The 26363-nt window shown below is 45.5% G+C and overlaps 1 protein-coding gene across 3 annotated transcripts in view; it reads right to left on the reverse strand.

The window, feature by feature from the left end:
- Positions 1 to 25655, reverse strand: part of TTK (TTK protein kinase) — a 111923-nt gene extending 86268 nt beyond the window's left edge. The window contains exons 1-5 of one of the 3 annotated variants that reach the window (XM_050950100.1): positions 25535 to 25652; positions 11466 to 11620; positions 5279 to 5419; positions 4685 to 4910; positions 604 to 710 (exon numbers count right to left, since the gene is read on the reverse strand). In XM_050950100.1, the coding sequence (XP_050806057.1) occupies positions 604 to 710; positions 4685 to 4910; positions 5279 to 5417 (472 nt within the window). In that variant the 5' untranslated portion in view covers positions 5418 to 5419; positions 11466 to 11620; positions 25535 to 25652. Of the gene's footprint in view, positions 1 to 603; positions 711 to 4684; positions 4911 to 5278; positions 5420 to 11465; positions 11621 to 25534 lie in introns of all 3 variants that reach the window. The other 2 variants (XM_050950099.1, XM_050950102.1) reach the window with 2 other exon arrangements.
- Positions 25656 to 26363: the final 708 nt, after the last annotated feature.

The following is a 26363-nucleotide window of genomic DNA, read 5'->3' on the forward strand; positions in this document are numbered from 1 at the left end:
TATTCCTTAGTCCTCCACCAGCACAGCCTCTCACTCTCAGCTCCTTGTGCCTCTTGCTCCCATCTCCTCACACATACGTCCTCTCCTCTGGCTCCTCCTCGCCTGACTGGAGTGAGCTCCTTTTTAAACCCAGATGCCCTGATTAGCCTGCCTTGATTGGCTGCAGGTGTTCTAATCAGCCTGTCTGCCTTAATTGGTTCTAGCAGGTTCCTGATTACTCTAGTGCAGCCCCTGCTCTAGTCACTCAGGGAACAGAAAACTACTCATCCAGTGACCAGTATATTTGCCCTCTACCAGATTCCTGTACCTTGTTTGTCTGGGTCTGTCACAGAAGCTATACTAGAATATGTTGGAAGATCTGCTTTTTTTAATGATATGGATTATGTAGGCTTCAGTAATCAGTCCTAAATATACCATATTCAACAGAACACACTTTCTATAACAAATCTGAGACCCATATTCTACTAAAAGAAAAAAACACCACTTTTCTGAAGTGAAGAAACCAATATTCTATTTTCTTAATATATTAACAATTACTTATTTTTTATACAAATATAAAATAATGAGGCAAAAGCTTCCAATATTAGACCAACTTCCACATACCTTGTGACAGTTCGAATTGTGCCAAAGCTACGTGCACGAAAGCAAATTTCTTGCAGTTCAGTCTGGCAAGATGAAACTGGTCACGTGCCTCCTCTGGGTCTTGAAAACTGTAAAACAGAACACTGATACTTATGCAGAGAGGAAAAGCAGGAAATGAAAGAGTAAAGGAAATTTAAGGGCAGGGATCCATATATTTAGTGATGGACAAGGAATCTACTGCAAAATTCACCTTTGTCACAGTACTGCCCTCCATTAGCTAAACAAAAATCTTTCTACTCCTCACAACTGTTAAAAAATAAATTAAACAAATGTACACTGTTTCCTTGAGTCTGCAGGAAGACAAAGAATAACAGAGGTGTTAACTGCCCTAGTCAATACCAGTGAGGGTATTCTCAAACCTGAGGAGGATAATTTTAACTACCAATACTTTTTTTCTTGAAGATAATTTTAGCTGAAAAAAATTAGCAATATACTTAAACCACACACAAACCTCCAACATGCGTATAAGGTGCTAAAACCCAAGTGTTCAAGCCTCCAGCTTTCCCCTAATTTATGTTTTTGCCACTATAAAAATCTGCAGTGTACCAAAAATATTAGAATGAGGTGATAATGTGAAAAAAATTAATACAACATCAAGACACAGGAGCTACTATATTAATTGAATTCTGAAATGAAACAGTCACAGAATTTCCAGTCTGCCACATCAAACTGTTGCAGAATCCAGGGATTTTGCCATAGAAACAAGGTCCAGCTTCCCAAGGCATATAGGGGATTTTGTTTTAGGGACATGGCCAAGGTTTAGAGGTCCTCGTTTAAAAGTGCAAATTCATATGTACCTCCTCGTACTTAGCTTTAAATAGCAAGAAGGACGGTGTTTAACATCTGGTGAAGGCACAGCACTAGAGTAACTACTAACAAACTACTTAAACTATTTAACTAAATAACTAAAGGGTACTACTGAGCTAAAACTATTTACAAACACACAGAGAAATTTCACTGTGGTGCAGTAAACAAGGGGGAAAAAGGGACCAGGGAACACCAACTCAGTTCCTTCTCACCACCTGCTGCCCGTGGTGGTAGGATGCAGAATGTCCACCAATTTATGTGGGTTTTCTTAGAGCAGTTGCACCTGGATTCCCAGGGAATTAACCATCCTGCTAATGAACTCTTGCTATGTTTTAAAGTCATATGAAATCGGTGAAAATGAATCAGGACACAAGGCTTCGTTTAGTGATGCAGATGAATTGTTCGCATATAAAAAGGAGTCCTCAGCCTCCAATTCCAGTGGTTGTTGCGCCATGGGTACTGAAAGATTGGGTACCTGGGGCAGGCTGTTATCAAGCCCTGTACTAGGCACAGGACCTTCTATGTCAATGGGATGCACTGAAGAGCTTCGTTTAGACTGCTTCAGGGAATCTGATCCAGAAGCTGGCGGAATGTCCCATGGGTTCCCATATGGCCATTTGTATGTATGGTACTGGGGGAAAAGGGGACAGGCAGGCACCTGGCAGACAGCCAGCGTGATCTCTCTCTTGATCTGCTACTGTACTGATGACTATGACGTGCTAGATTTTGCCACTGAAGAATGAGTGGGAGCTAGGGTAGATCTTTTCAGTAAAGAGACACAGCATTTCCTCTGAATCCAATAAAAAGAAACAGTACTTCCTGTGAGTTGTAGCTGTATGTACCATCTTCAGAACTGTTACAAAAGGTTTAAGCCTTATTGATACTGCATGTCTCAAAGTTGGTACCACAGATTTCCTGACCATAGCAGTAAAGGTAACCGATGGGACTGGTATGAAGGAGGGGAGCCCAATACCAAAAAAAGGCACTAACTGTGGTACCGACTGCATGACTTGAGCAGAATGTCAATACTCTGCCATAGTAAACTGTTTGTATGGATTCCCTCTAAGTTCTTTGCCATTGCATCAACTACTGCTGTCATCTGTACCAAAATTGCTTGTGGCAGTGCTGAAGTTGGTGCCTCAACTAATAGTCTCACCTGTGCTGGCCTCGATGTTACCTCAGCAGGTACCAAGTCAATGACTAGGCTTCTTGTAGAAGTCCACCCATTAGTAACAACAAGCTGCGAGTCTCCACACACACTCTAACCTTGCTACACAATGGTTCCCTAAACACTTACTGAAGCTTTACAGTGTCTCAAATGTCCTTTAGAAGAGGAACTCTTTTTTGCTTTTGAAGTCAGATTTCATCCTGAGACTGACTTGTGGGTCTTACAAGGTGTTCTCGGAGAAGGAAAACACTTCTTCTCCAGTCCCAGAATCTCTGACCACACACAACAGGGAAGTCAGAAAGAGCCATAGGAGAACCACTTGAGGCCAAAAGAAAAGTGCTGAGTCCAGACAACCCAGGTCCAAGGAGGGATGCATGGCACACTTGGGCAGAACCAAGCTCCTGGTACCAAGGAAAAATAAGCTTGGAAAAGTAAACATAAAAAACCTTTACAAAAACTGAAATAAAATATTGCCAAGGGGGAAAAAAAACACCATGTATAACCTAAACTATTATTTACAATATGAAGAAAAAGCTTTCCCGAGATAAAAAGGAAACCTTGAGCAACAGTCCACAGACAGCTCCACAGGTAGTAAGAAGGAACTGAAGAGAGCGTGGAGGCAACTCCACTCTTTACACACTCAGCTTGATGTATGAAGAAGTGAATAGCACATGCGCTGCCCTGACAGGTACCACTAAGGAAACTCTGGGTAGACATACTAGTACACTAGACACACACAGAATAGACATGTGCAGTCTCTCAAAGAAGAACCAGCCCTTTCCACTCCTGTTTCACTGAGAATAAGTTAAGGGGATGTTCATTAGTTTCATTTTATTGGGTAATGTTATATTTTGGTAATTGTCTTGTTTTTCTTACTGATATGACAGAAACAGACAACAGTGCCTATCATTCTGGAATAGTCAAGGGAGCAGGCATGGATAAATCCAAATGTTTTTTCTGAAAGATCCATTAGTATTAAATAGATAAGTTGCTCCACTGAGAAGTAAGTTGTGTACCACAACACAAAAGTTATAGCAAGTAGGTTCTAAAATTCCAAAGAGGGAAAAAACATGTTTTTTGAGGTGAACAGGTTAAAATACAACTAAGCATTATTACCAACAATACAGAGTTGAGGTGAAACTTGTTAAAATTACAAGTTGCCTATTTTTTTGGTACTTCCACACAATATTTAAGTTTTTACAAAATTGGGGTGAAAGGGAAGGAAAGAATGGGAGACCTCCTCATATCATTTTCAACCTTCCTCACACATACAATCCAAGTAAAAGAAAATTATTTTTAAACAAGTGTTACTGAAAGTAACGTAACTGACTAATATTTTGGTGAGATGTGGTGTGTTTCCCCCCCCCTCGCCCCATCCCTATGTGTTAAAAATAAGCTGCTCAATCACACTCATCAGCATATAAGAAAATATTCCAGCTGATGTCACAATAAGTAGCAGAGGGATAGCCGTGTTAGTCTGGATGTGTAAAAGCAGCAAAGAGTCCTGTGGCACCTTATATAGTAACAGACGTTTTGGAGCATGAGCTTTCGTGCATGCATACGACGAAGTGGGTATTCACCCATGAAAGCTCATGCTCCAAAACGTCTGTTAGTCTATAAGGTGCCACAGGACTCTTTGCTGCTTTTACAATAAGTAGGTTTACATTAGTCACTTATCCTGCACAAGCAGTTAGTTTCTGTTGGTCCTAGGTGCCCTCTAAATACACTTGTACTTCGATATAACGCAACCCGATAACATGAATTTGGATATAACGCGGTAAAGCAGCGGTCGGGGGGGGCGCGGAGAGGCAGGGTAGCACGCTTCAGCGGATCAAAGCAAGTTCAATATAATGTGGTTTCACCTATAACGCGGTAAGATTTTTTGGCTCCTGAGGACAGCGTTATATCCGGGTAGAGGTGTACAAGTTAAACATGAATATTAATAGGAGTATTTATTTGTCCTAAGGGCAAAAGAGACTTTTGTTAATAGTGTCTATTTTGCCATTAGTAAAATTCAGACGTCCTCTTTTCGAGTTTTCTTATTGTAAATTGGTGATTAGTACTTACGCTTTCAACTCAGCAAATCTCACTAGGATCCGAGCATAGTTCTCATTTTGGCTGTGTTTTTCCGCAGGTAGTGCAGCAACTGCTTGACTGTAACGGCCAATCAATCTATTCAATAGACTAATATCAGTCTGAGGTATACCCTTTTTTTCCAGTTTAAGCAAGAAACTCAGCCAGTCTTCTGGATTATTTGCAGTCATCATAATTTGATTAACAGTGCCAGAGTTATCTAAGAGAAAAAAGCAACAACAACCAAATACATTCTTAGATTTATGGTTACAAAGTAATACATACACACACACACACACACACACACACACTAAAAGAAGGGGGGGGGGATTTCAATATTTGCAAAAAATTCTAAATATGAGTAATCTACAAACAAGTGCAGTTACTGAAAGAAAGGATCTAAGCAGCATTATTAAGAGGAACTGAAATTTGTCACTTGTTTTGGGCATCACTTCTTAGTCTTAAAAAGACTGTAAAAAGAAAATGCTGAAATAGATTAAACTGTTTTTGCTTAATAGTTCTCAGACTAGTTGACTTTATCATCAATTGCAGTAAGAGTGAAAATGCAGATTAACAAAAAAAACATACCTGTTGTATCAGCTGAGACTTTAGTAAAATTAAGCTCATCAGTAATATTGTCTTCATTTTTATATTTATTTTTCAGGTCTCTGACTCGATTCATGATTGAAGCAATTGTCAGTCCTCTTTCGCTTAAATCCTCCTCCATCTCTAGACACACAGATAAAAGACAAAGTAACTACTGCAGAGTTCTGTTGCAGTCAAGGTTCAAGTGAAAGATTCTGTAGCAGATACCCATTAGAGAAGCCCGAGAGGCGTCCTCACGTACATTTTGAAGATTAAGACCATTCCATATCTATGTATGAGATACTTATTTCAGCAAAAGCTAAGAACTTCTGTTATCAAGGCAATTTTAATATACTTTTGAAACAAATTATTTTTACTAGTTTGTTAATGGTATCCAGAACTTAGCACTACTTTTTCCCTACGCATACACAAACATGTATTTAAGAGCATTCTTTGAATGCAGGGTGTGCATTGCTGTTCAACAACATAGCACTTTGAAATTTTTCAGGGCAATTTATTCCTTGATGGATTTGACTCAATAGTACATTTCAATTGAATGTTACCATCAAAAAAAAGTGCAATTAAAAAAAAGATTTGATGCCCTTAAGTGAAATAAACACATATACAAATATTTTTTTAAAGTCACACAAACACACATTTCAAAGTATTTGGTTGTAATGGTTCCTGCAGACACCTGGCTTTACAGTGCTGTAAGTTTCCATGGTGCTTTATCCGATATTACAAGATAGATCCCTCTCCCAAAGTTGCAATTTAAATAAGACATTATACAGACAATAAAGACAAACAGGTATATGTCTTGATGAAACAGGAAGGAAAAATGAAGGCTCAGCACATGAAGACCACACTGTTTGTAATATGAATTGAATACGCCTTTTGTTAAATCCAGGTTGGTTGATTTGTTTGCTCTGAGGAGGAATACAGCCCACCATGGAAAGCAACAGTTGATGCCACAAGAGAAGATTAGCAGCGAAAGGCTAACCAGAAAACAGACAAGTTGTACAGATGGAAAAAACTGAGGAAGAGCAATTCATGCAAGATCACACAAAATCTATGGCAGTGAGAGCAAGGACAAAGGCCATATCTCAAGTCCCAATCTTTTGTTTTAACGATAAGACCACCCCCTCCCTCTGAATAGCTCTATTTCTTCAACTGTAAAATGTGTATAACACTTAAGTAACAGGGGTATTAAGAGGCTTAGATTTATTTTGTTTTTAGACAACGTAAGTGCCACCTATTATGTAACTGCAAAAGACGAAGGATATTATGGATAAGTGGCATCTTATTTACTCTTTCCTAAGCTTCTTTCTTCAAGGGCAATATCTCACAGAACGAGTCACACCACTTTTGCAAAGATACAATAGAATCACATAGGTGGGTGCAAGTTTGTTTGTCAAGCAACTAATCAGCAATGTTTTAGGTTTAAGGGTATGACCACATGTTACAAGAATCCCATTTGTTAAAACTGTGCAAAGCTACTTGCCAATAGACTTTCAGAGCCATACATTTGCAACTCTGGTGCTGTCAATTCACTTTACCATCTATCCCACCCTCCAGGTAGAAGATATGCAAATCCTAAGACTTTTTAAATATTAGTGTGCCGAGATACGTTCACGCGTCCACATACTCAAAATTCAAACCCTTTATGTGGGGTACCAACAATAGAGACTTTTTTGTTTAAGTATGTTTGGTAATGTTAGTCTCAAATTTGCTGTAACAAATTTGATTTACATTGTTTTTATTTATTCCGTGCTATTAGAATAAAGTTTAAAATAAGCTAATAATGATTCCATTTTCATTACATTTATTCAGGTCTGACAATGGATGGGGAATTAATCTGCCATTCTGCATTAGTCCTTTGGAAAGACTTGCGCTGATTGTCCATTGCCTTGAATGACATTGTTGGCATCACTGACATTGTTGGCATCACTGAAACTTGGTGGGATAATACACATGATTGGAATGTTGTGGATGGGTATAGTTTGCTCAGGAAGGATAGACAGGGGAAAAAGGGAGGAGGTGTTGCCTTATATATTAAAAATGTACACACTTGGACTGAGGTGGAGATGGACATAGGAGACGGAAGTGTTGAGAGTCTCTGGGGTAGGATAAAAGGGGTAAAAAACAAGGGTGATGTCGTGCTAGGAGTCTACTACAGGCCACCTAACCAGGTGGAAGAGATGGATGAGGCTTTTTTTAAACAACTAACAAAATCATCCAAAGACCCAAGATTTGGTGGTGACGGAGGACTTCAACTATCCAGGCATATGTTGGGAAAATAACACTGCGGGAGACAGACTATCCAATAAGTTCCTGGACTGCGTTGCAGACAACTTTTTATTTCAGAAGGTTGAAAAAGCTACTAGGGGGGAAGCTGTTCTAGACTTGATTTTAACAAATAGGGAGAAACTCGTTGAGAATTTGAAAGTAGAAGGAAGCTTGGGTGAAAGTGATCATGAAATCATAGAGTTTGCAATTCTAAGGAAGGGTAGAAGAGAGTACAGCAAAATAGAGACAATGGATTTCAGGAAGGCAGATTTTGGTAAGCTCAGAGAGCTGATAGGTAAGGTCCCATGGGAATCAAGACTGAGAGGAAAAACAACCGAGGAGAGTTGGCAGTTTTTTGAAAAGGACACTATTAAGGGCTCAAAAGCAAGCTATTCCGATGGGTAGGAAAGATAGAAAATGTGGCAAAAGACCACCTTGGCTTAACCACAAGATCTTGCATGACCTACAAAATAAAAAGGAGTCATATAAAAAATGGAAACTAGGTCAGATTACAAAGGATGAATATAGGCAAATAACACAGGAATGCAGGGGCAAGTTTAGAAAGGCAAAGGCACAACATGAGCTCAAACTAGCTATGGGAATAAAGAGAAACAAGACGACTTTTTATCAATACATTAGAAGCAAGAGGAAGACCAAGGACAGGGTAGGCCCACTGCTCAGTGAGGGAGAAACAGTAACAGGAAACTTGGAAATGGCAGAGATGCTTAATGACTTCTTTGTTTCGGTCTTCACTGAGAAGTCTGAAGGAATGTCTAACATAGTGAATGCTTATGGGAAGGGGGTAGGTTTAGAAGATAAAATAAAAAAGGAGCAAGTTAAAAATCACTTAGAAAAGTTAGATGCCTGCAAGTCACTAGGGCCTGATGAAATGCATCCTAGAATACTCAAGGAGTTAATAGAGGAGGTATCTGAGCCTCTAGCTATTATCTTTGGAAAGTCATGGGAGATGGGAGAGATTCCAGGACTGGAAAAGGGCAAATACAGTGCCCATCTATAAAAAGGGAAATAAAAACAACCCAGGAAACTACAGACCAGTTAGTTTAACTTCTGTGCCAGGGAAGATAATGGAGCAAGTGATTAAAGAAATCATCTGCAAACACTTGGAAGGTGGTAAAGTGATAGGAAGGTGATAGGATAAGGGAGAAGCGGTGGATGTGGTATACCTAGACTTTAGTAAGGCATTTGATATGGTCTCACATGATATCCTTATCGATAAACTAGGCAAATACAATTTAGATGGGGCTACTATAAGGTGGGTGCACAACTGGCTGGATAACGGTACTCAGAGAGTAGTTATTAATGGCTCCCTATCCTGCTGGAAAAGTATAACAAGTGGGGTTCCGCAGGGGTCTGTTTTGGGACTGGCTCTGTTCAATATCTTCATCAACGACTTAGAAGTTGGCATAGAAAGTATGCTTATTAAGTTTGCGGATGATACCAAACTGGGAGGGATTGCAACTGCTTTGGAGGACAGGGTCAAAATTCAAAATGATCTGGACAAATTGGAGAAATGGTCTGAGGTAAACAGGATGAAGTTCAATAAAGACAAATGCAAAGTGCTCCACTTAGGAAGGAACAATCAGTTTCACACATACAGAATGGGAAGAGACTGTCTAGGAAGGAGGATGGCAGAAAGAGATCTAGGGGTCAGAGTGGACCACAAGCTAAATATGAGTCAACAGTGTGATACTGTTGCAAAAAAAGCAAACGTGTTTCTAGGATGCATTAACAGGTGTGTTGTAAACAAGACACGAGAAGTCATTCTTCCGCTCTACTCTGCGCTGGTTAGGCCTCAGCTGGAGTATTGTGTCCAGTTCTGGGCATCGCATTTCAAGAAAGATGTGGAGAAATTGGAGAGGGTCCAGAGAAGAGCAAAAAGAATGATTAAAGGTCTTGAGAACATGACCTATGAAGGAAGGCTGAAAGAATTGGGTTTATTTAGTTTGGAAAAGAGAAGACTGAGAGGGGACATGATAGCAGTTTTCAGGTATCTAAAAGGGTGTCATCAGGAGGAGGGAGAAAACTTGTTCACCTTAGCCTCTAAGGATAGAACAAGAAGCAATGGGCTCAAACTGCAGCAAGGGAGATTTAGGCTGGACATTAGGAAAAAGTTCCTAACTGTCAGGGTGGTTAAACACTGGAATACATTGCCTAGGGAGGTTGTGGAATCTCCATCTCTGGAGATATTTAAGAGTAGATTAGATAAATGTCTATCAGGGATGGTCTAGACAGTATTTGGGTTCTGCCATGAGGGCAGGGGACTGGACTCGATGACCTCTCGAGGTCCCTTCCAGTCCTAGAGTCTATGAATCTATGAATTTTATCTAATTATTTACATTTGTGTAAAGTAAATGTGTAGGTTTTAAAAAAACAGAACAAAACAGACACACTTTGCACAGACGTGATTACATAAGGTGCAAAACAGTGGAATTCCATCCTCACATGTATTCATTTGACTAGCAGTACAAAAGTGTTCTGCAAGTTGACAGTAGTTTTTCTAATTTTAGTATATTCCTTATATAATTTCCAAAATTATTACATTCTGATTGTTAATCTTCTCCATTGTCCCTTTTTAAAAATAGTCTAATGATTTCTAAATTTAGAAAATGTGTAAAAATGGTTAAGTGCTGCATAAGATTATAAATGTTAAAAACCATGATCCCTGCCCAGTAAGTTTAGACCAGTCGTTTTTGAGATGTTGCAAATGTAAGGAGATTGTTGGCCCCTTACTGAAACTTAATGGGGTTTTTTGGTTGGCCATTTCCCAGTACCAGGGTTACATTCTACATGTGAGCTGGAGCTTCCTGATCCAGAGCAGGGCTGAGCTAAGGGGAGAGCAGGAGCTCAAGCTGAGCTGAAAGCAGAGACAGAGCAACCAAGACCAGAGAGAAGCAGCCCAGAGAGCAGAGCTGAGACAGAGTGGAGCTGGAGCAGAAGTCCAGAATCAAGTGCGGCGAGCACCTGGGAAGAACGAGGGGGACCCTGGGCAGCAAGGCCCAGCGCAGGGAGATGCCACCTGCCAAGAAGCCTTGTAGATCGAACTTGGAGGGAGGTCATAACCCTGAGAGGAGGGCGGATGCCGGGAGGAAGGGTCCTGCTACCTACAGCCTGAGGGTGTGCAGCCACCGCCAGAGCAAGTGTCAGACACAGAGCATCCCTGCAGCACAGCCAGAGCCTAGGAAGGAGGCCTGGGACTTGTAGGGGAAGTTCACAGTCTGTTCCACATTCCAGAGACTGCTGGTTGTGATGTCCCTGTACTCAAGGGATGGGATTACTTGTTTTCCTTTAAACTTTCCCATTTTTTCCTTATTTTTTTAATTAATAGCTGTTTAATACATTGTATTTGCTTTGAATTACATGTAATGATCAGTGAGTCAGGGAAGCATCCAGTGTGAAGAAAGTAGCCCAAAGTGGGGACACTCTAGCCTCTGTCTTAAGTGACCATGACAAGACTGGAGTCGAGCCCCCCAGGAATCCTGGGTCCAGCCTTGTCGGGGTTATAAGGACTCTGCTGCATAGGAGAGAAGAAGAGGAGTCCTTGAAGTCAGGCAGGCCTCTGGGTAAAGGGAACTGGAGTGAGGACTCAGATCCTTCCACTAGCCAAGTCCACTGGGATAATATATAAGCCAGGAAAGTTCCCAACAATAGCAGGACCATTTCCCCGCTTACACATATAACCCCTATGTACTTGCTACCTTCGCGTAGCGATCTCTGGTCTTGTGTTCTGTCTCTCTTTTTATCTAGGTTCTCCAGCCTTAGTTATCCCAAGTCCCAATTTTCAAAGGTGCTGAGCAACCACAACTTCAGCTGAAGTCTTTGAGAGCTGCAAGTACTCAGCACCTTTGAAAAAGAAATCAGGCTTTTAGTCTTATTTTCCTCCTACCTTCTTCCCACAAGGAGCCCTAAGCATTCAAAAACTGATCTAGACACTCCTCAAATTCCTTTGTGCTGACTGCTACAGTGTCTTCTTTCAATTATCAAGGCAGCAAATGCTACAGAATCTGAAAGCTCGAAGTTCTTCGTGGATCTTTGTTCTACCTAGAAATGAAGGAGACAAAAGCAGGGAAAATCAAAAGTGTTACTGGCTAGGATGATTGGGAATCTTGGGACATAGTTGTAAAGCTTTCTTGTATAGGGTGAGGTTAAAAGAAACTCAGACATATGTACTCTATACCCCTTCACAGCCACAACTATTAATGCAGCAAAGAGTTCTGTGGCACCTTATAGACTAACAAACATATTGGAGCATGAGCTTTCACGGGAGAATAGCCACTTCGTCGGATGCATCTGATGAAGTGGGCATTCACCCACGAAAGCTCATGCTCCAATACGTTTGTTAGTCTATAAGGTGCCACAGAACTCTCTGCCGCTTTTACAGATCCAAACTAACACGGCTACCCCTTTGATATTTGACAACTATTAATGGGGATTCACAGAATAAGATAAACAAGCTGGATTACTACATTTAAAAATACTCATAAAAACAACAGAAGAAGCCTAGTCACTTAGTTTAGCTGCACAAAGCTACAATATGTGAAACATAGAACTGAGGATAAATCAAAGGCTTGCGATCCACAGAGAAAGCAGTGTTGCAATATCACAGGAAACAGGGATTCAGAATTTGGTATAGAGACGAAAGAAAACTGCTAAAATACAATACTTTATACAGACAGCATTCTTACAGTAACTAGTCTGTGTACGAGGACAAAGAATGCCAATCGGCACACACACAAAAGTTTCAGAGGGACATGACCAATTCAAGGAGGGTATGTCTACACCAGGGGTCGGCACCTTTCAGAAGTGTGTGCCGAGTCTTCATTTATTCACTCTAATTTAAGGTTTTGCATGCCAGTGATACATTTTCACGTTTTTAGTAGGTCTCTTTCTATAAGTCTATAACATGTAACTAAACTATTGTTGTATGTAAAGTAAATAAGGTATTTAAAATGTTTAAGAAGCTTCATTTAAAATTAAATTAAAATCAGAGCCCCCTGGACCAGTGGCCAGAACTTGGGCAGCGTAAGTGCCACTGAAAATCAGCTCGCGGGCCGCCTTAGGCATGTGTGCCATAGGTTGCCTACCCCGGTCTACACTGTCACAGTTACAGTGCCAACAGGTACAGTGCCACCCAGAGAGTGCTGAAGGGAAACCGCTGTTGTGTGTTCACATTGTCAGCTGCCTGCACAATAACGTGTTCACACTTGTGGCACTTGCAGTGGTATTCGAAGCAGTACACTCTGAGCAGCTATCCCAGAGAGCATCTCTTCCGTTGCTAAGAGTTGTGGGAAGGAGGAGAGGGTCCCTGGGCATCCTGGGTCCTGTCCCAATGACCCATGATGCACTGCTTCGCATCCCAGCAATCCCTGTGCTTCGATCCGCATTTGGGACCATCTTTCAATGGTTTGCATACTGCGTGCTCTGCAGGACTGGATCCCGCACTGTTGACCAATATGCTGCTCGCTCTCACTAATACATCATGAGTGGCAGTGGAGTTATTAAACAATAAAGGCAAGAGAAGTTTGACATTGATCTTGCCATGCATAGTAGCTATGACATGAGATTGCTTGTGGCATTCACGGAGGTGCTGACCACAGTGGAACGCCGCTTTTGGGCTCGGGAAACAAGCACTGAGTGGGAGGATCATATCATCATGCACATCTGGGGTGACGAGCAGTGGCTGCAGAACTTTCGCACAAGGAAAGCCACATTCATGGAACTGTGTGATGAGCTCGCCCCAGCCCTGCGGCGCGAGGACACAAGAATGAGAGTCACCCTGCCATTGAAGAAGCGTTTGGTGATTACACTGTGGAAGCTGGCTACTCCAGACCACTAACCAGTTCAGAGTGGGAAAGTCAACCGTTGGACTTGTGTTGACGGAAGTGTGCAGGGCCAATAATCGCATCCTGCTCCAAAAGACCGTTACTCTGGGCAATGTGGGTGACACTGTGGATGGCTTTACACAAATGGGCTTTCCTAACTGTGGAGGGGAGATAGATGGGACGCATATTCCAATTCTGGCACCAGACCACCTAGCCACCGAGTACATTCATCGGAAGGGGTATTTCTCTATGGCTCTCCAGGCATTTGTTGATCACCATGGACGTTTCACAGACATTAATGCACGCTGGTCCGGAAAGGTGCATGATGCACGCATCTTTCGGAACACTAGCCTGTTCAGGAAGCTGCAAGCAGACTTTCTTCCCAGACCAGAAGAGCATCATAGTGGAAGTCAAAATACCCACTGTGATCCTGGGAGACCCCACTGTGATCCTGGGAGACCCTGACGACTCCTTAATGCCGTGGCTTATGAAGCCATACATGGGGTACCTTGACAGCAGCTTTTAGCCATTTAAAGGCCCGCTGGGGATACCTATATGGGAGGCTAGACCTGGCTGATGACAATATTCCTATACTTATAGTCGTGTCCTGTACGTTCCATATTTGTGAAGAAAAAGAGAAAGCTTCACTCAGGGCTGGATCTCTAAGGCTCGGCGTCTGGAGGCTGAATTTGAACAGCCAGAGACCAAGGCTATTAGTGGGGGGCAGCACAGGGCCATAAGGGTCAAGGATGCCTTCAGGCTGCAATTTGAAGTTGAAAGCTACTAATATTTGTTGTTCTGCTCAGGTGCGCAGTGCTTGTAATGCTAAGAGGTGATTGGTGCAGACCAGTGGTCCCCAACGTGGTGCCCGTGGGCACCATGGCACCCACCTACTGCCTAGTAGGGGAGAGAAGCCGTAGCCCCACGCCTGCCAGGGACAGAGAACTCCAGGGCTGCAGGGTGCGGACGCCAGTGTTCTCTGTCCCTGGCAGGCATGGGGCTGCAGCTTAATCTGGAGAGAAGCTGCAGCCCCATGCCTGCCGGGGACAGAGAAATCCTGGGCTGCAGACTGCGGGCGTTCTTGGTCCCTGACAAGCGTGGGGCCGCCGTTTAAGCTGGAGAGAAGCCACGGCCCTGTGCCTGCTGGGGACAGAGAACTCTGGGGCTGCAGGCTGCGAGTGCCAGTGTTCTCTGTCTCTGGCAGGAGCGAGGTCCACCTACTGCCCAACAGGGGAGAGAAGCTGGGCCCTGTGCCCGCTGGAGGCAGAGTACTCCGGAGCTGCAGACTGTGGGCGCCAGTCTTCTCTGTCCTCCTGGCTTCTCTCTGCACTGCCCAGAACTGGCGCCAAAAAACAAAAAAAAACAACCCACTTTGACTCTGCAGAATGGACAGAATGCCACCCCGTAGCATGTGCTGCCCCCAGGCACGTGCTTGTTCCACTGGTGCCTGGAGCCGGCCTTATATGTGAGTAATTGTTGGCTCTCACCAGACTCTTCTGAAAACATCAATGTGCTACTGGCCACAAAAAGGTTGGGGACCACTGGTGCGGACGATGCACTACAAAGGTTTAAGAAAATTGCCTGTTGCTTTGCAGGGCTCTGTTGGCTTTCAATTAATAAAATAAAGATTGCTTTCAAACCAAAATAATTCTTTTATTAAAAAACACAACAATCGGAGGAGAGAGAGGGAAACAAAAAACCACATCAGCACTGTGGAGGATGGGGGAAGGGAAGGTCCCAGGAGGAGATGGGTTCCTGGGATGGATAAAGATTTGTGTATGTCTAAGGTATCATATCCAACCGTCTCCTCTGGAGTACAGTGCAGCAGGTACTGTACTTCAGCAGGGCAGAAGGGCTGCAGAAAGCAGGTTTGTGTCCGTATGTTTCACGTAGTATCACATGCCTAGTCTGAGCAGTGGAATAGGTTATTGATTGACTCCCTCACTTCATGGGACTCTGCCTCAGAGCTCTCCAAGAAACTCTCATAGAGATACTGGGTAATCCGCTGCTGCAGGTTCTTGAGTAGGCTAGTGTTCTGAAAGATGCGTGCATCAGAGGGATGGGTGCTGAGTGCAGTGGGTACTGGGAGACTGCAGTGCTGGACTGTGACGGGGAAGGAGTGGAATGCAGCAGGTACAGACTGGAGCCAGGAGGTTGTTAAGAGTGTGTTGGTGGTGTCTGGGGGTCGCATGGGAAAGAGTTTTGCAACAGCAGCTGCAGGGAAAGGCACGTGTGGAGCTGCTTAGTCTGCAGTGCTAGTAGCGCCTGGAGCGTGTCCACTTGGCGCTCCATAACGTTTCAGAGCCGCTCTGTGGTTTCATTCTGGTGTGCCATGTTCTCCTTTCGGTCCCTCTTCTCACTGTCCCGACATTCCTTCAGTTGTTGTTTTTCAGCCGCGCAGTGCATCATGACATCACGCAGAGTCCGCTTTAGTTCTTTGTGGCCTAATTCCACGCAGCCATTCAGCTAACGAGAACAAAGGGGGAGGCTGGGCTCCGAAGGTCATATCTGTGAAGCCAAAATGCAACATTTTACAGCAGTATTGTTTGCAAAACACAGACCACTGATTCAGTGACTTAAAACACATGCACTATTCACATACCTGTCATTAACTGGCTGACCCCAAGCAAGCACACGTAAGCCACAAGACCCCTAAAATAGTGAATAATCGCAGGGGCAGAGAAATCAGTGTTCCAGGACCGTACTGTACACTGGGCACGTGGTTCTTGGGAATAACCAGCACTGTGGGGCGGGGGGCCTTATAATCATTCCTGCCCCCACATTTTCCACAGGCTGTGTTCATTATGGAAGATTCTCACTGCTGAGGATGCAGGGAATCAACGGAGAGTCTTCTCCAAGACTGCAGCTTCCGCCCTGGCCCTTTTGCAGCTCGCCTATATGCAACAATGGTCCTCCCACCCCGCAACCCCCTGTGATGGCAGAGTGGTGCAGGAAAGTTACTCTTAATGGGGTAAGAAACAAAGCAGCTCAGCCAAAGAACCTGCAGCAGCAGATTGCCCAGTATCTCCATGAGAATTACCTGGAGAGCTCTGAGGCAGAGTCCCATGAAGTGAGGGAGTCAATCAACAACCTGTTCCACTGCTCAGACTACGCATCTGATACTACATGCATCATACAGACACAAGCCTGCTTTCTGCAACCCTCCTGCCCCCAACAACTTGCTTCACAGATTCCCAAAATCAAAACCACTTACCAGGGGCCTCCTCTCCTGTTTGCGCTTCACCAAGCTCCGAGAGCTGTGACTGGCTAGCCTCCTCCGGTGTAGAGAAGAGCTCCTGGCTGCATGCATCTCTGACCTCCAAATCATCTCTGCCACTGGGTCTCCCTCCCCCTCCAAGATTTCCTCCGTCTGGCTCGGTCCACTCTCGACTGGCACGTGAGCCACTGAAGTATCCACAGTGGCCTTCGCAGTGGAGGTGGGGTCACCACAGAGTATCACGTCCTATTCTTTGTAGAACCCGTAGCTCGTGGGCGCAGCACCAGAGCAGCTGTTTGCCTCCTGCGCCTTGTGGTAGGTGTTCCGCAGCTCCTTCACTTTGACCCTGCACTGCAGTGTGTCCTGGTCATGGCCCCTTTCTGTCATGCATTGTGAAATCTATCCGTAGGTATCATAACTCCCACAGCTGGGACTGGACAGCCTCCTCTCCCCAAATGCTGATGAGGTCCCGCAACTCAGTATTGCTCCAAGCGGGGGATCGCCTGGTACATGGAGCAGGCAGGGTCACCTGGAAAGATGCACTGAGACCACTGCATGCATTACCAAGCAAACAGGAAGGGGACTTTCAAAATTCCAAGTAATTTAAGTGGTGGGGCTCACGGTTGGTCACCTGAAGGCAGGAGAGTAGAGTTCAAATCGATGACCAGATAGGTGAGCACAGGCATTGTGAGACAGCTCCCAGAGGCCAATTGCAGTGTGGTAATCGATCAGAGTGTCTACACTGGCACCGCGGCACTGTAACCCCGGTGCACAAAGCTGTACGCCTCTCGTCAGGGTGGTTTTTTTAAAACCCTGCAATTGTGCAGTTTCTGCGCACCAAGTGGCTTGGCAGTGCGTACACCTTGGGAGTTACAACGCAGAACGCTGCTTTACTGTGCAGAAACTTGCCAGTGTACACAAACCCGGAGCCATGTTTCCATCAGAAGGCATTGTACCTACAACGGTTAAAAGTAACCCCCTAAAATACTATACCATGGGGGGGACCTGCTTATTTTCCAGTTTTGTTTACCTTAAGTATTGTTTACTTTGATAATTTAATTTTAAAAGGACCAAGTTTCTCCTAAACCTGTTTTCCCATATTGTTCAGTTTAGTTACCTTGATGGAACAAAGTTACAATATTTTCTAGAACTAGGGGCAGGGTCCTAATGATTGGCCACAGATTTTGCCCTGTGGCACAGAGACCAGGAAATGTTAAAAAAAGCACTGCCTCCAACATTGTCATAAGATGGGGTAATGTTGTAGCCACTAGCCCTCTTCCTTCTCAGAGAAGTTGCCGCTTGATAAACCATGAAGAAAATGCTGGCAAACATTCCAATATCAAGACAGATAATTAGAACCTTTCACCCCAGATAACCCTCCCACCAAGATCAGAACCCAAATGCTTCTTTGCACCACCATCATCTATCTATGTTGGCTTCTTCTACTCATATCCTCGAAAAATGAAATCACACAGAGCTGAGAAAGTTCTGTGGAAAGGGTCTCCAGTTTCCACGACACACCATGCTGAATTAGCTGACAAAATGAATAGCCTATAAAAGGCTTTCACTGAAATTTAAAGGGTCATGAGTTATTCAGTTTACTGTTTACTAAACAAACAAAAAAACCCACACAACTTGTTTGAGAGTTCTTGTGAATTTGACACCACTATTTTCAGTCTGATACAGAATTCAGATACAGAATGTCTCAAAATATACAGGGCCCTATTCAAGTAAAAATATATATCCTCAAGTGGTTTTAACTAGTTAAGAAATAACCTTTTTCAAAAACCAAAATCATTTTTAGAATTGCAATTCAGTCTGTATTATGGTACAGTAACTCCTCATTAAACTTTGTCCCGGTTAACATTGTTTCGTTGCTGAGCTATTAGGGAGCAAGTGCACTTAAAGTTGTGCAATGCTCCCTTATATCGTTTAGCAGCTGCCTGCTTTGTCCACTGCTTGCAGGATTCTCTGAAAGAGCAGCCCCACCTTGTGGGGATTAAAACGGGGGGGGGGGGGGGCCTGCAGCCCCCCTCTCCCCCCCATCAGCTCTCCTAAACTCCCTGTAAAGTATGTGGCTCCTCAGCTGTCCAGCAGCAGTTCAGGTGGCCCTCCCCCGCTGGCCCTGCTCTGCCTTCTGCCTTGGAGCTTCTCCCAGGAGCTTCCTGGGGGAGATGGGTGCTGATATCAGGATGTCCCCCTGCTCCTGCCCCCCTGCCACCCGCTCTCCACAAAGTGGAGGAGGGGACAGGGCTCAGGGACAGAAAGGAGGGAGCTTGCTGGAAGCTGTTGCTTCCTGTCTGAACTGGCTGATCTGTTTAAAAGGGCAATGTGCTTGAAGTAGGGCACAGCTCTCTCTCACTCATGCACACACCCCCCAGAACTCTGGAAAGTCAGCACCTGTGCAGCCATGCATGCGCTATCAGAAGGGAGTGGTGTGCTCCAGCTGGATAGCGTGGGCTAATCATCATGTTCAGTTTTTGCAGGGAAGTGTTTGCAGCTACTGCCCTGCATCTATTGTGTTTTCTCCCTCAGTCCATGCTGCCTTGTAGCATGAGGCTACATTAACAGCAGCATATTAACCCCTGAGGGCTCAGCCGAGTGCTAGTTCATCATTTAGCATCAAGGCAGTCCCTGGGAAATATTCCACTCTCTTACTCCACCCCTCAACCAAGATTCACAATCATTCATTGTTGAGTACAATATTAAACTGTGTGTTTAAAACTTAAACTGTATATGTACATAATGTCTTTTGTCTGGCAAAAAATTTTTCCCTGGAACATAACCCCACTATTTTTAATTCTTATGGAGAAATTGGATTCGCTTAACAACATTTCACATAAAGTCGCATTTTTCAGGAACATAACTACAATGTTAAGTGAGGAGTTACTGTACACACACTCTTTCATTCACCTCCCATCTCCTTTCTATGGCCACTGCTACATCTTGTGTCAAATTACATTCGAGTGTTTCAGGGCAACGGCTGTTCTACTGTGCTCTTGTACAGTAATTAGCATAATGGCACCCTGATCCTGACTGATTGTCACAAGTACTACTGTAAAACAAAGTAATAAAACAGCAACAACTGCACACTAAATAGAAAGTAAGGCAAGAGGGAAAAGGAGAAGCTTTCAAAGGTCATGAGCAACATGCACACTATCAACTTAAGAACATGAAGCAACAAGAACGGTGGGCACCCCTGTTTGTTAAATATTTGTTTTGTTTAAGATGTACCTATCCCAAGTTCTAGGTACCTATCCCAAGTTCTAGGTACAGTTAATTACTAATCAAGATTAAAAGATAAACTTTCACACAGTAACTTGCCAATTCAAATCTGCCCAACTCCCAAAATATAGAACACAAGGAAAACCTCCACATCTGACTACTCAATAGCAACTCACCTTCATCCCAGATGGATGGGAAAATAAGGGTACGTCCAGACAACCGGCCGTATCGGCAGGTAGTGATCAATCTATCAGGGATTGATATATCACGTCTTGTCTATGCCTAAGCGGACCTTTCAGAATCTCAAAGGGATAAAATCCAGGCTTAACCAGGTGGTGAGAGTGGAAAGCAAGTTCCAGAGTTGAAAATCCTTCATAGAGAATACCCTGCCACCAGCCTCCATCCACTTAAATCCAGAGGACTGTTAGTTGCAATTGGGAGGGGCCATTTTGCTGTGGCATTAGCAAAGTTAGACATTGTCTCAAAGAAAGGGCCGTTATGCCTAGGTTAAGCTCCCAACACCTGTAAAAGGCCAGCATCTATGATAACCTCTTACAGGCAAACTCCCCATAACTTGTCTTCACAGTGGGAGATGGAGGGGATGTGAACAGAGAGTATCTGGCAGTGTTCCCTCTAATTTTTCCCACCCATGTGCAGAATGAATTTTGTTACGTGCACCAATATGGAGGTGATGTGTGACACATTGCCTTCATATTGGTGCACATAACAAAATTCATGTGGTGGGGCCAAGGGGTTCGGAGTGTGGGAGGGGGCTCAGGGCCAGAGCAGAGGGTTGGGGTTGCAGGGGTGTGGACTCCAGGATGTGGCTCAGGATGAGGGACTCGGGGCTGGGGTGCAGGCTCTGGGGTGGGGCCAGGGATGAGAGGCTAAGGTTTGGGGCAGAGGGTTGAGGTTGCAGGCCCTGGGGTAGGTCAGGGATGAGGGGTTTGGGGTGCAAGAGGGTGCTCTGGGGCTTTCCTCTTCCCAGCCCTGGTTAGTGAGCAGCCCAGCTCTAATGAGCCCCAGGAGCTTCTCGCTGTTGGGTAGGGGACTGCAAACCCCTCCCCCCCAAAAGCCAGCAGCTTGACGGGTAACTCCCTGGTTGCACTGAATCACTTTCCCGTTTGCATGCCTGGCCAAGAAGGTGTGTTAAAGCAAAGCAGGCAGCGGCTCCGCTCTACAGCCCGGCCAGCTCACAGCTGCCCTCATGGCCACCCCAATGCGTGTTTCAACTCACAAGAAGCAATTAGCTCCCCCACCCAAACGCGCCTAACAGAGGCCAGGAAAGGCATGGGAACCCGCTGCCTTCTGCCCGCTGGGACCAACCACGCCCAGAAAGACTAAGCTGCTTTCACCGGCTCTGCTGCCCGCCAGCACAAGGGTGCGCAATACCTCCAATCTCTGAGACCACCAGTAGCCCCAGTCCCCTCCTGCAGCCTCTGGGCACAAGACCAGCAGCCCCCTCCTGCATCCCACAGGCAGATCATCAGTCCCAGCCCTCTCCTGCAGCCTATGCGCACAAAATCACTGGCCCCACCCCCAGGCATGAGATCACCAGCCCCTGGGACAAGATCACCGGCCCCAGCCCCCTCCTGCAGCTTCTGGGCTGAGAGGACAGGCGTCTCTCCCAGCCACAGCAGCTCCAGGGCTCAGACCACAGAATAGGCACCCCTCCCCCTGGCAGGTCAAGACTTCTGCTGGGTTTGGGCCAGGGTAGGGGTGTCCCAGCTGTGGCAGGTCTGGGCTGGGGTTCGGGCTAGGTGCGGACAGGGGAGGGGCACACAACCCCCAGCCGTGGCAGGTCCCCAGGCGAGTTCCCTGAGCACCTGCGCAGCGCTAAATAGGCTGCTGCGTGGCCCTGCAGCCACGCAGCTTACAGGGAACTTGGGTATCTGGTACCTTTAAAATAACTGAACAGCTTAGGGCATGTGAAGTCCTTTAGCCCAGGAAGGCATCCTACCTTGGAGAAGGTGGGAAGAAAATGGGTATGTGTGACACTGCACCCCATATTCTTCACAGTGATATTATAAGATTATGACATAATCATAATGTATTTTATGCAAGATAAGTCATGTGAGATGTCATTGGAAAGATTATGATTTGCTGAATATGATTATCTTATTTGTATGCATGTATCATTTTTGTACCTGATGTTATGAATATTGATTATGTAGCTGTTTTCAAATGTAGTTACGCCTGGGTAACGCCCACTAGACAAGATGCTTTCAGTCTAGACAGCTGGTGGGGAAGGGCCATTAGGGAAAACAATAGGCCTTAGGAGAAGCTTATCTCCCACCTGGGGAGCCCTCCTGAGAAAGTTACAGACAGCCTGTAAAAAATGACTGCTATGACTCTACAAAGACATGTGACGTGACCACATGTCTCTAGACTCCATTTTGGGATGTCAGTGTTTTTCCACAGATCCATCTGGGAACCAAGCTTTGAAACAAAGGGTTCCCACTATATGCAAAAGCTATATAAGGCAGGGAGTGACATCATCTGGTGTTCTTCGCTTCCTACCCAAGAAGGCTCCTGGAAACACTTGAGGAACAAAGACTGAACTGGGGAAGTGCCGGACCCAGGCTAAAGGGATTATTAGCCTGTGAATGGAACATCTGGGGATTCCAAACTGTAAGCAAGTGCAGCTTACCCCTTAAGAATCTGCAGCCTGCTTGTATCATCTCTTTGGATACGAATAGCAGATTCTCACCATATCTATTCAGTATATTAAGTTTAGTTTACATTTTTTGTTTATTTGCTAGGTAATCTGCTTTGATCTGTTTGCTATCCCTTATAATCAGTTAAAATCTAATTTTTGTAGTTAATAAACTTGTTTTTGCTTTATCTAAACCAGTCTGAGGGAATCATAATGCAGGGGCAAAAGGTTGTTGCATATTCCTCTCCACCTGGAGGGAGCAGGCGAATGTTAGGAACTCATGCTGTAGAGTTCCTTGTGCAGGGCAAGATGGTATAATTTTGGGTTTATTCTCCAGAGGCTGTGCGTGGCCGAGGAGCTAGTAGTTGCCCTAGCTGTAGCCTTCTCATGCAGGGGCTGGTCAGAGCACCTGCACAGAACTGCAGCTGGATGTGTATGTATGCTGGTGAAAGTGCAGGCTGGAGCCTGGAGGGCTTTGCAACTTGTCACAGCAGTACAGTGTATGAGGGAGCCCAGGCTGGTGGATTAGGACGGCTCAGTGGGACCTCAGTTCCCATGACATCCCGGGGGAAACCCATCACAGCATGTACTTAGTCTAACTGGGTAAAGGCCCTCTCATTATGGTGTAAATCAGGGACATCAACTGATAAAAATAAAACTTATTGTGTGAAAGATTTGTTTTGGTTTTTTGGTGGTGAATTATGAAAGGGCAATAGTAGATACCGGTTATAAGGAAGAGTGACACTGGCCTGTATTGCTTTTCCTTCAGGGACTATAGTGGGAGAATGTTTCAGCCGTATGACAGTACATCACCTGCCTCAAGCCTGGCAGCCCCAAGCCAATAGGATTTCTGGTTGCCAGCATCTGAACTGTCCTCTAGAACAGTGATTCTGGGCCCCAGGGGGGAATGAGCTGGTTTCAGGGCATCCACTAGGCAGGGCCAGCATTAGATTCACTGGGGCCCAGGGTAGAAAGCCAAAGCCTCACATCAGGCTGAAGCCTGGGGCCTTCAGCACTTCCACCTGCAGCAGAAGCTGAAGTCTGAACAATGTAGCATTGCGAGGGGGCCCTGTGGCATGGGAAATTGCCCTGCTTGGTACCCCCAATGCCAGACCTGGCTTTTATATGCACAAAAACAATTGTTGTGACACAGGTGAGCCCTGGAGTTTTTATAGCATGTTGCGGGGGAGGCTCAGAAAGAAAAAGGTTGAGAACCCCTGCTCCAGAGCAGCATTTCTCAACCTATTTACCGTTCATTATAGGCCACATATGCAGCTCTCTAGTAGGGATGCAAAATAGTCAACAGTTAACCAGTAAGCATGAGTCTTACCAGTTAACCACCCTAACCATTAACCCCAGCCATGCTGGCCAGGGCAATGCCAGTCCCAGGCCAGCCAGCCAGAGAGGCCCTAGCCCCAGAGATGAACCAATATAATTTTAATAGTTAAAGAAGTGAATGGTTTAAAAAAATATTTACATCTCTACTCTCTATGGGTTATGTGCGCCACATCCACACTATATATGCTACCTCTAAGCCTCTGAAGACATCACATGGGCTGCAGCTGTGGGCTGATTGTGGGCCACTTGTAATCCAAGTTGAGAACCACTGCTCTAGAGCCAGGGCAGGTCTATACTACAAACTCGCATCAGCATAGCTGCCTTGATACAGCTGCTCTACTGTAGCGCTTTTGATGAAGACCTTCTAAGCCAACAGGAGAGAGCTCTCCTGTCAGCTTAACAACTCCACCTCTGTGAGAGGCCGTAGTTATGTCAGAGGGAGAAGCTCTCCTGCCAATATAGCAGGGGGGTTTACATGGGAGATTGGTGGGGGATGGGATGACAGTTGGTATAAATATATTGCTCATGAGTGTGGATTTTTCCACACCCCTGTGTGAGGTTGTGATACCAAAGTAAGTGTGAAGTATAGATCTGGCCTCAGGGGGACTAACAGTCAGAGTGGAGAGTCAAATGAAAAAGAGTGAGCTACAAAGCTAAAGAAGGCCCATATTATCAAAACTGCAACACTAAATGCATCCAATTTGACTGGTAAAGATCTCCCTATTCCATGACAACAGGAAACATGATGGAGGGAGAACACAGCAAAGGGCTTAGATTACAAACTCTTCTACACATGTGCTAAAGGGAGCATATCAGAGTCAGGGTGGTAGTGAGAAAAGAGCTGAGGAGGGAGGTCTTCAAAATTATTAAAGTGACTCCAAGTTAAAAAGTGTCTGTCATGTTTGCAATATCACTATATGCATCTCAACAAGGCTCTGATTAAAAGCTCCAATCAAGACTTTCAGGCATCAGCAGATACAGCAAAATGAAGCATATTATACCACATTTGTGTCAAAAACTGTGTATTTCTAGGCACAATATAACAGCATTACCCAGAACAGGACAGATACGGCCCTAAACAGTTTGGGCTCAGGATAGCCATAGGACTGTTTCATTTGTCATGAATTGCTACTACAGCTGAGGTCCTTTTGTTCTGCATTTGTACAGCATATAGCACAACGGTCCGTCCCTAGGATTCCTATGTGCTACACAATACAAATAAAGAGCAGGACTCCGATTTGTACAGTGGGATGGGAGGTCTGGATACAGCCCGGAGAGACCCAAGGACTAGCCCTACATCACAGACTTCTTGTATCAGAGAAGCCACCAGTTGCAGCCCTGATATAACGGTTGTAAGTTACAAGCCACCCAGCCCGGGCTCCGTCCCCCGGGGATGCTCATGCAGAGCCCAAGGAGAGGTCGCTACGTCTCAAGCGGGTGACAGCGGGCAAGCTGAAGAGCAGCGCTACGGGTCTGGGGCGTTAAAGACGCGGCTCGCCACGTTGGTTGACAAGGTGCTGTGCGGGTGGCTCGCAGTCAGCCCCCGCCAACGGGCAGGAGAGCCAGGGCGGGGAACGGGCCTCACTCCGGACACCGGACCCCACAGACACTCGCGTCCCTCGGCAGCCACTGCCACCCCCAGCCCGCCGGACCCCGCCCCCGAGGGCAGCAAGAGCCGTTGGGGGAGCTGCACTCACCGCCAGGCGGGCTACTGCGAGGCCGGAGGTTATGAGCGGCGGCCCTGAGGCCGAGCAATCTGCGCGCGGCCGCCCTCTGTGTTTGAATATCGTCACCGCCCAACAAGTCGGCCCCCGGTTGGCGGGTTCGGCTTCAGCGTGCAGCTAGAATGTAGTTCCCATTGGCCGAGAGGCTCTTTGAGCCGCTCTTCGTCCCACCCCCTACCAGGGAGAAGAAGGTCTGGCGGAAAAGTTGGACCTGTTACAAATCAACCGGCGGGGAAGAACCAGTCTCCTTCCGCCAAGCCGCACAGCGTCCCTGCGCTGCCTCGTGTCACGCCGCTTCAGCCAGGCCTGTGGCGCGGGTGCTGCCCCCCTGCCCGCCTCAGGGCAGCTGCGCACCGATTCTGCCTATGGAAGTGCTGCTTCCAGTCCAGCCAGCGCCTCCCTGCCTTCGGGGGCTAAGGCACTTGGACCCTTGTGGGTAGGCAGCCTGAGTCACAGAAACAGCCACATGACTCCTCCTCCCTCACCACCTGAAAGGTGAATTAAATAGATAGAGTCATAGACTGTCAGGGCACTTATGAGGTCATCTAGTCCAATCCCCTACTCAAAGCAGGACCAATCCCAGACAGATTTTTGCCCCAGATCCCTAAGCGGCCCCTTCAACGATTGAACTCACAACCCTGGGTTTAGCAGGCCAACACTCAAACCACTAAAGGGGATATGATGCAAGGTAGGTTGTTCACCAGAAGTAGCTCATCACGCCACAGTAAATGCCCTTGAGGCAAAACCCATAATCATAGAATATCACTACGAGGTCATCTAGTCCAACCCCTTGCTCAAAGCA

The sequence above is a fragment of the Gopherus flavomarginatus genome, chromosome 4 (genome assembly GCF_025201925.1).
Source record: "Gopherus flavomarginatus isolate rGopFla2 chromosome 4, rGopFla2.mat.asm, whole genome shotgun sequence".
In the NCBI taxonomy this organism is placed as follows: domain Eukaryota; kingdom Metazoa; phylum Chordata; order Testudines; family Testudinidae; genus Gopherus; species Gopherus flavomarginatus.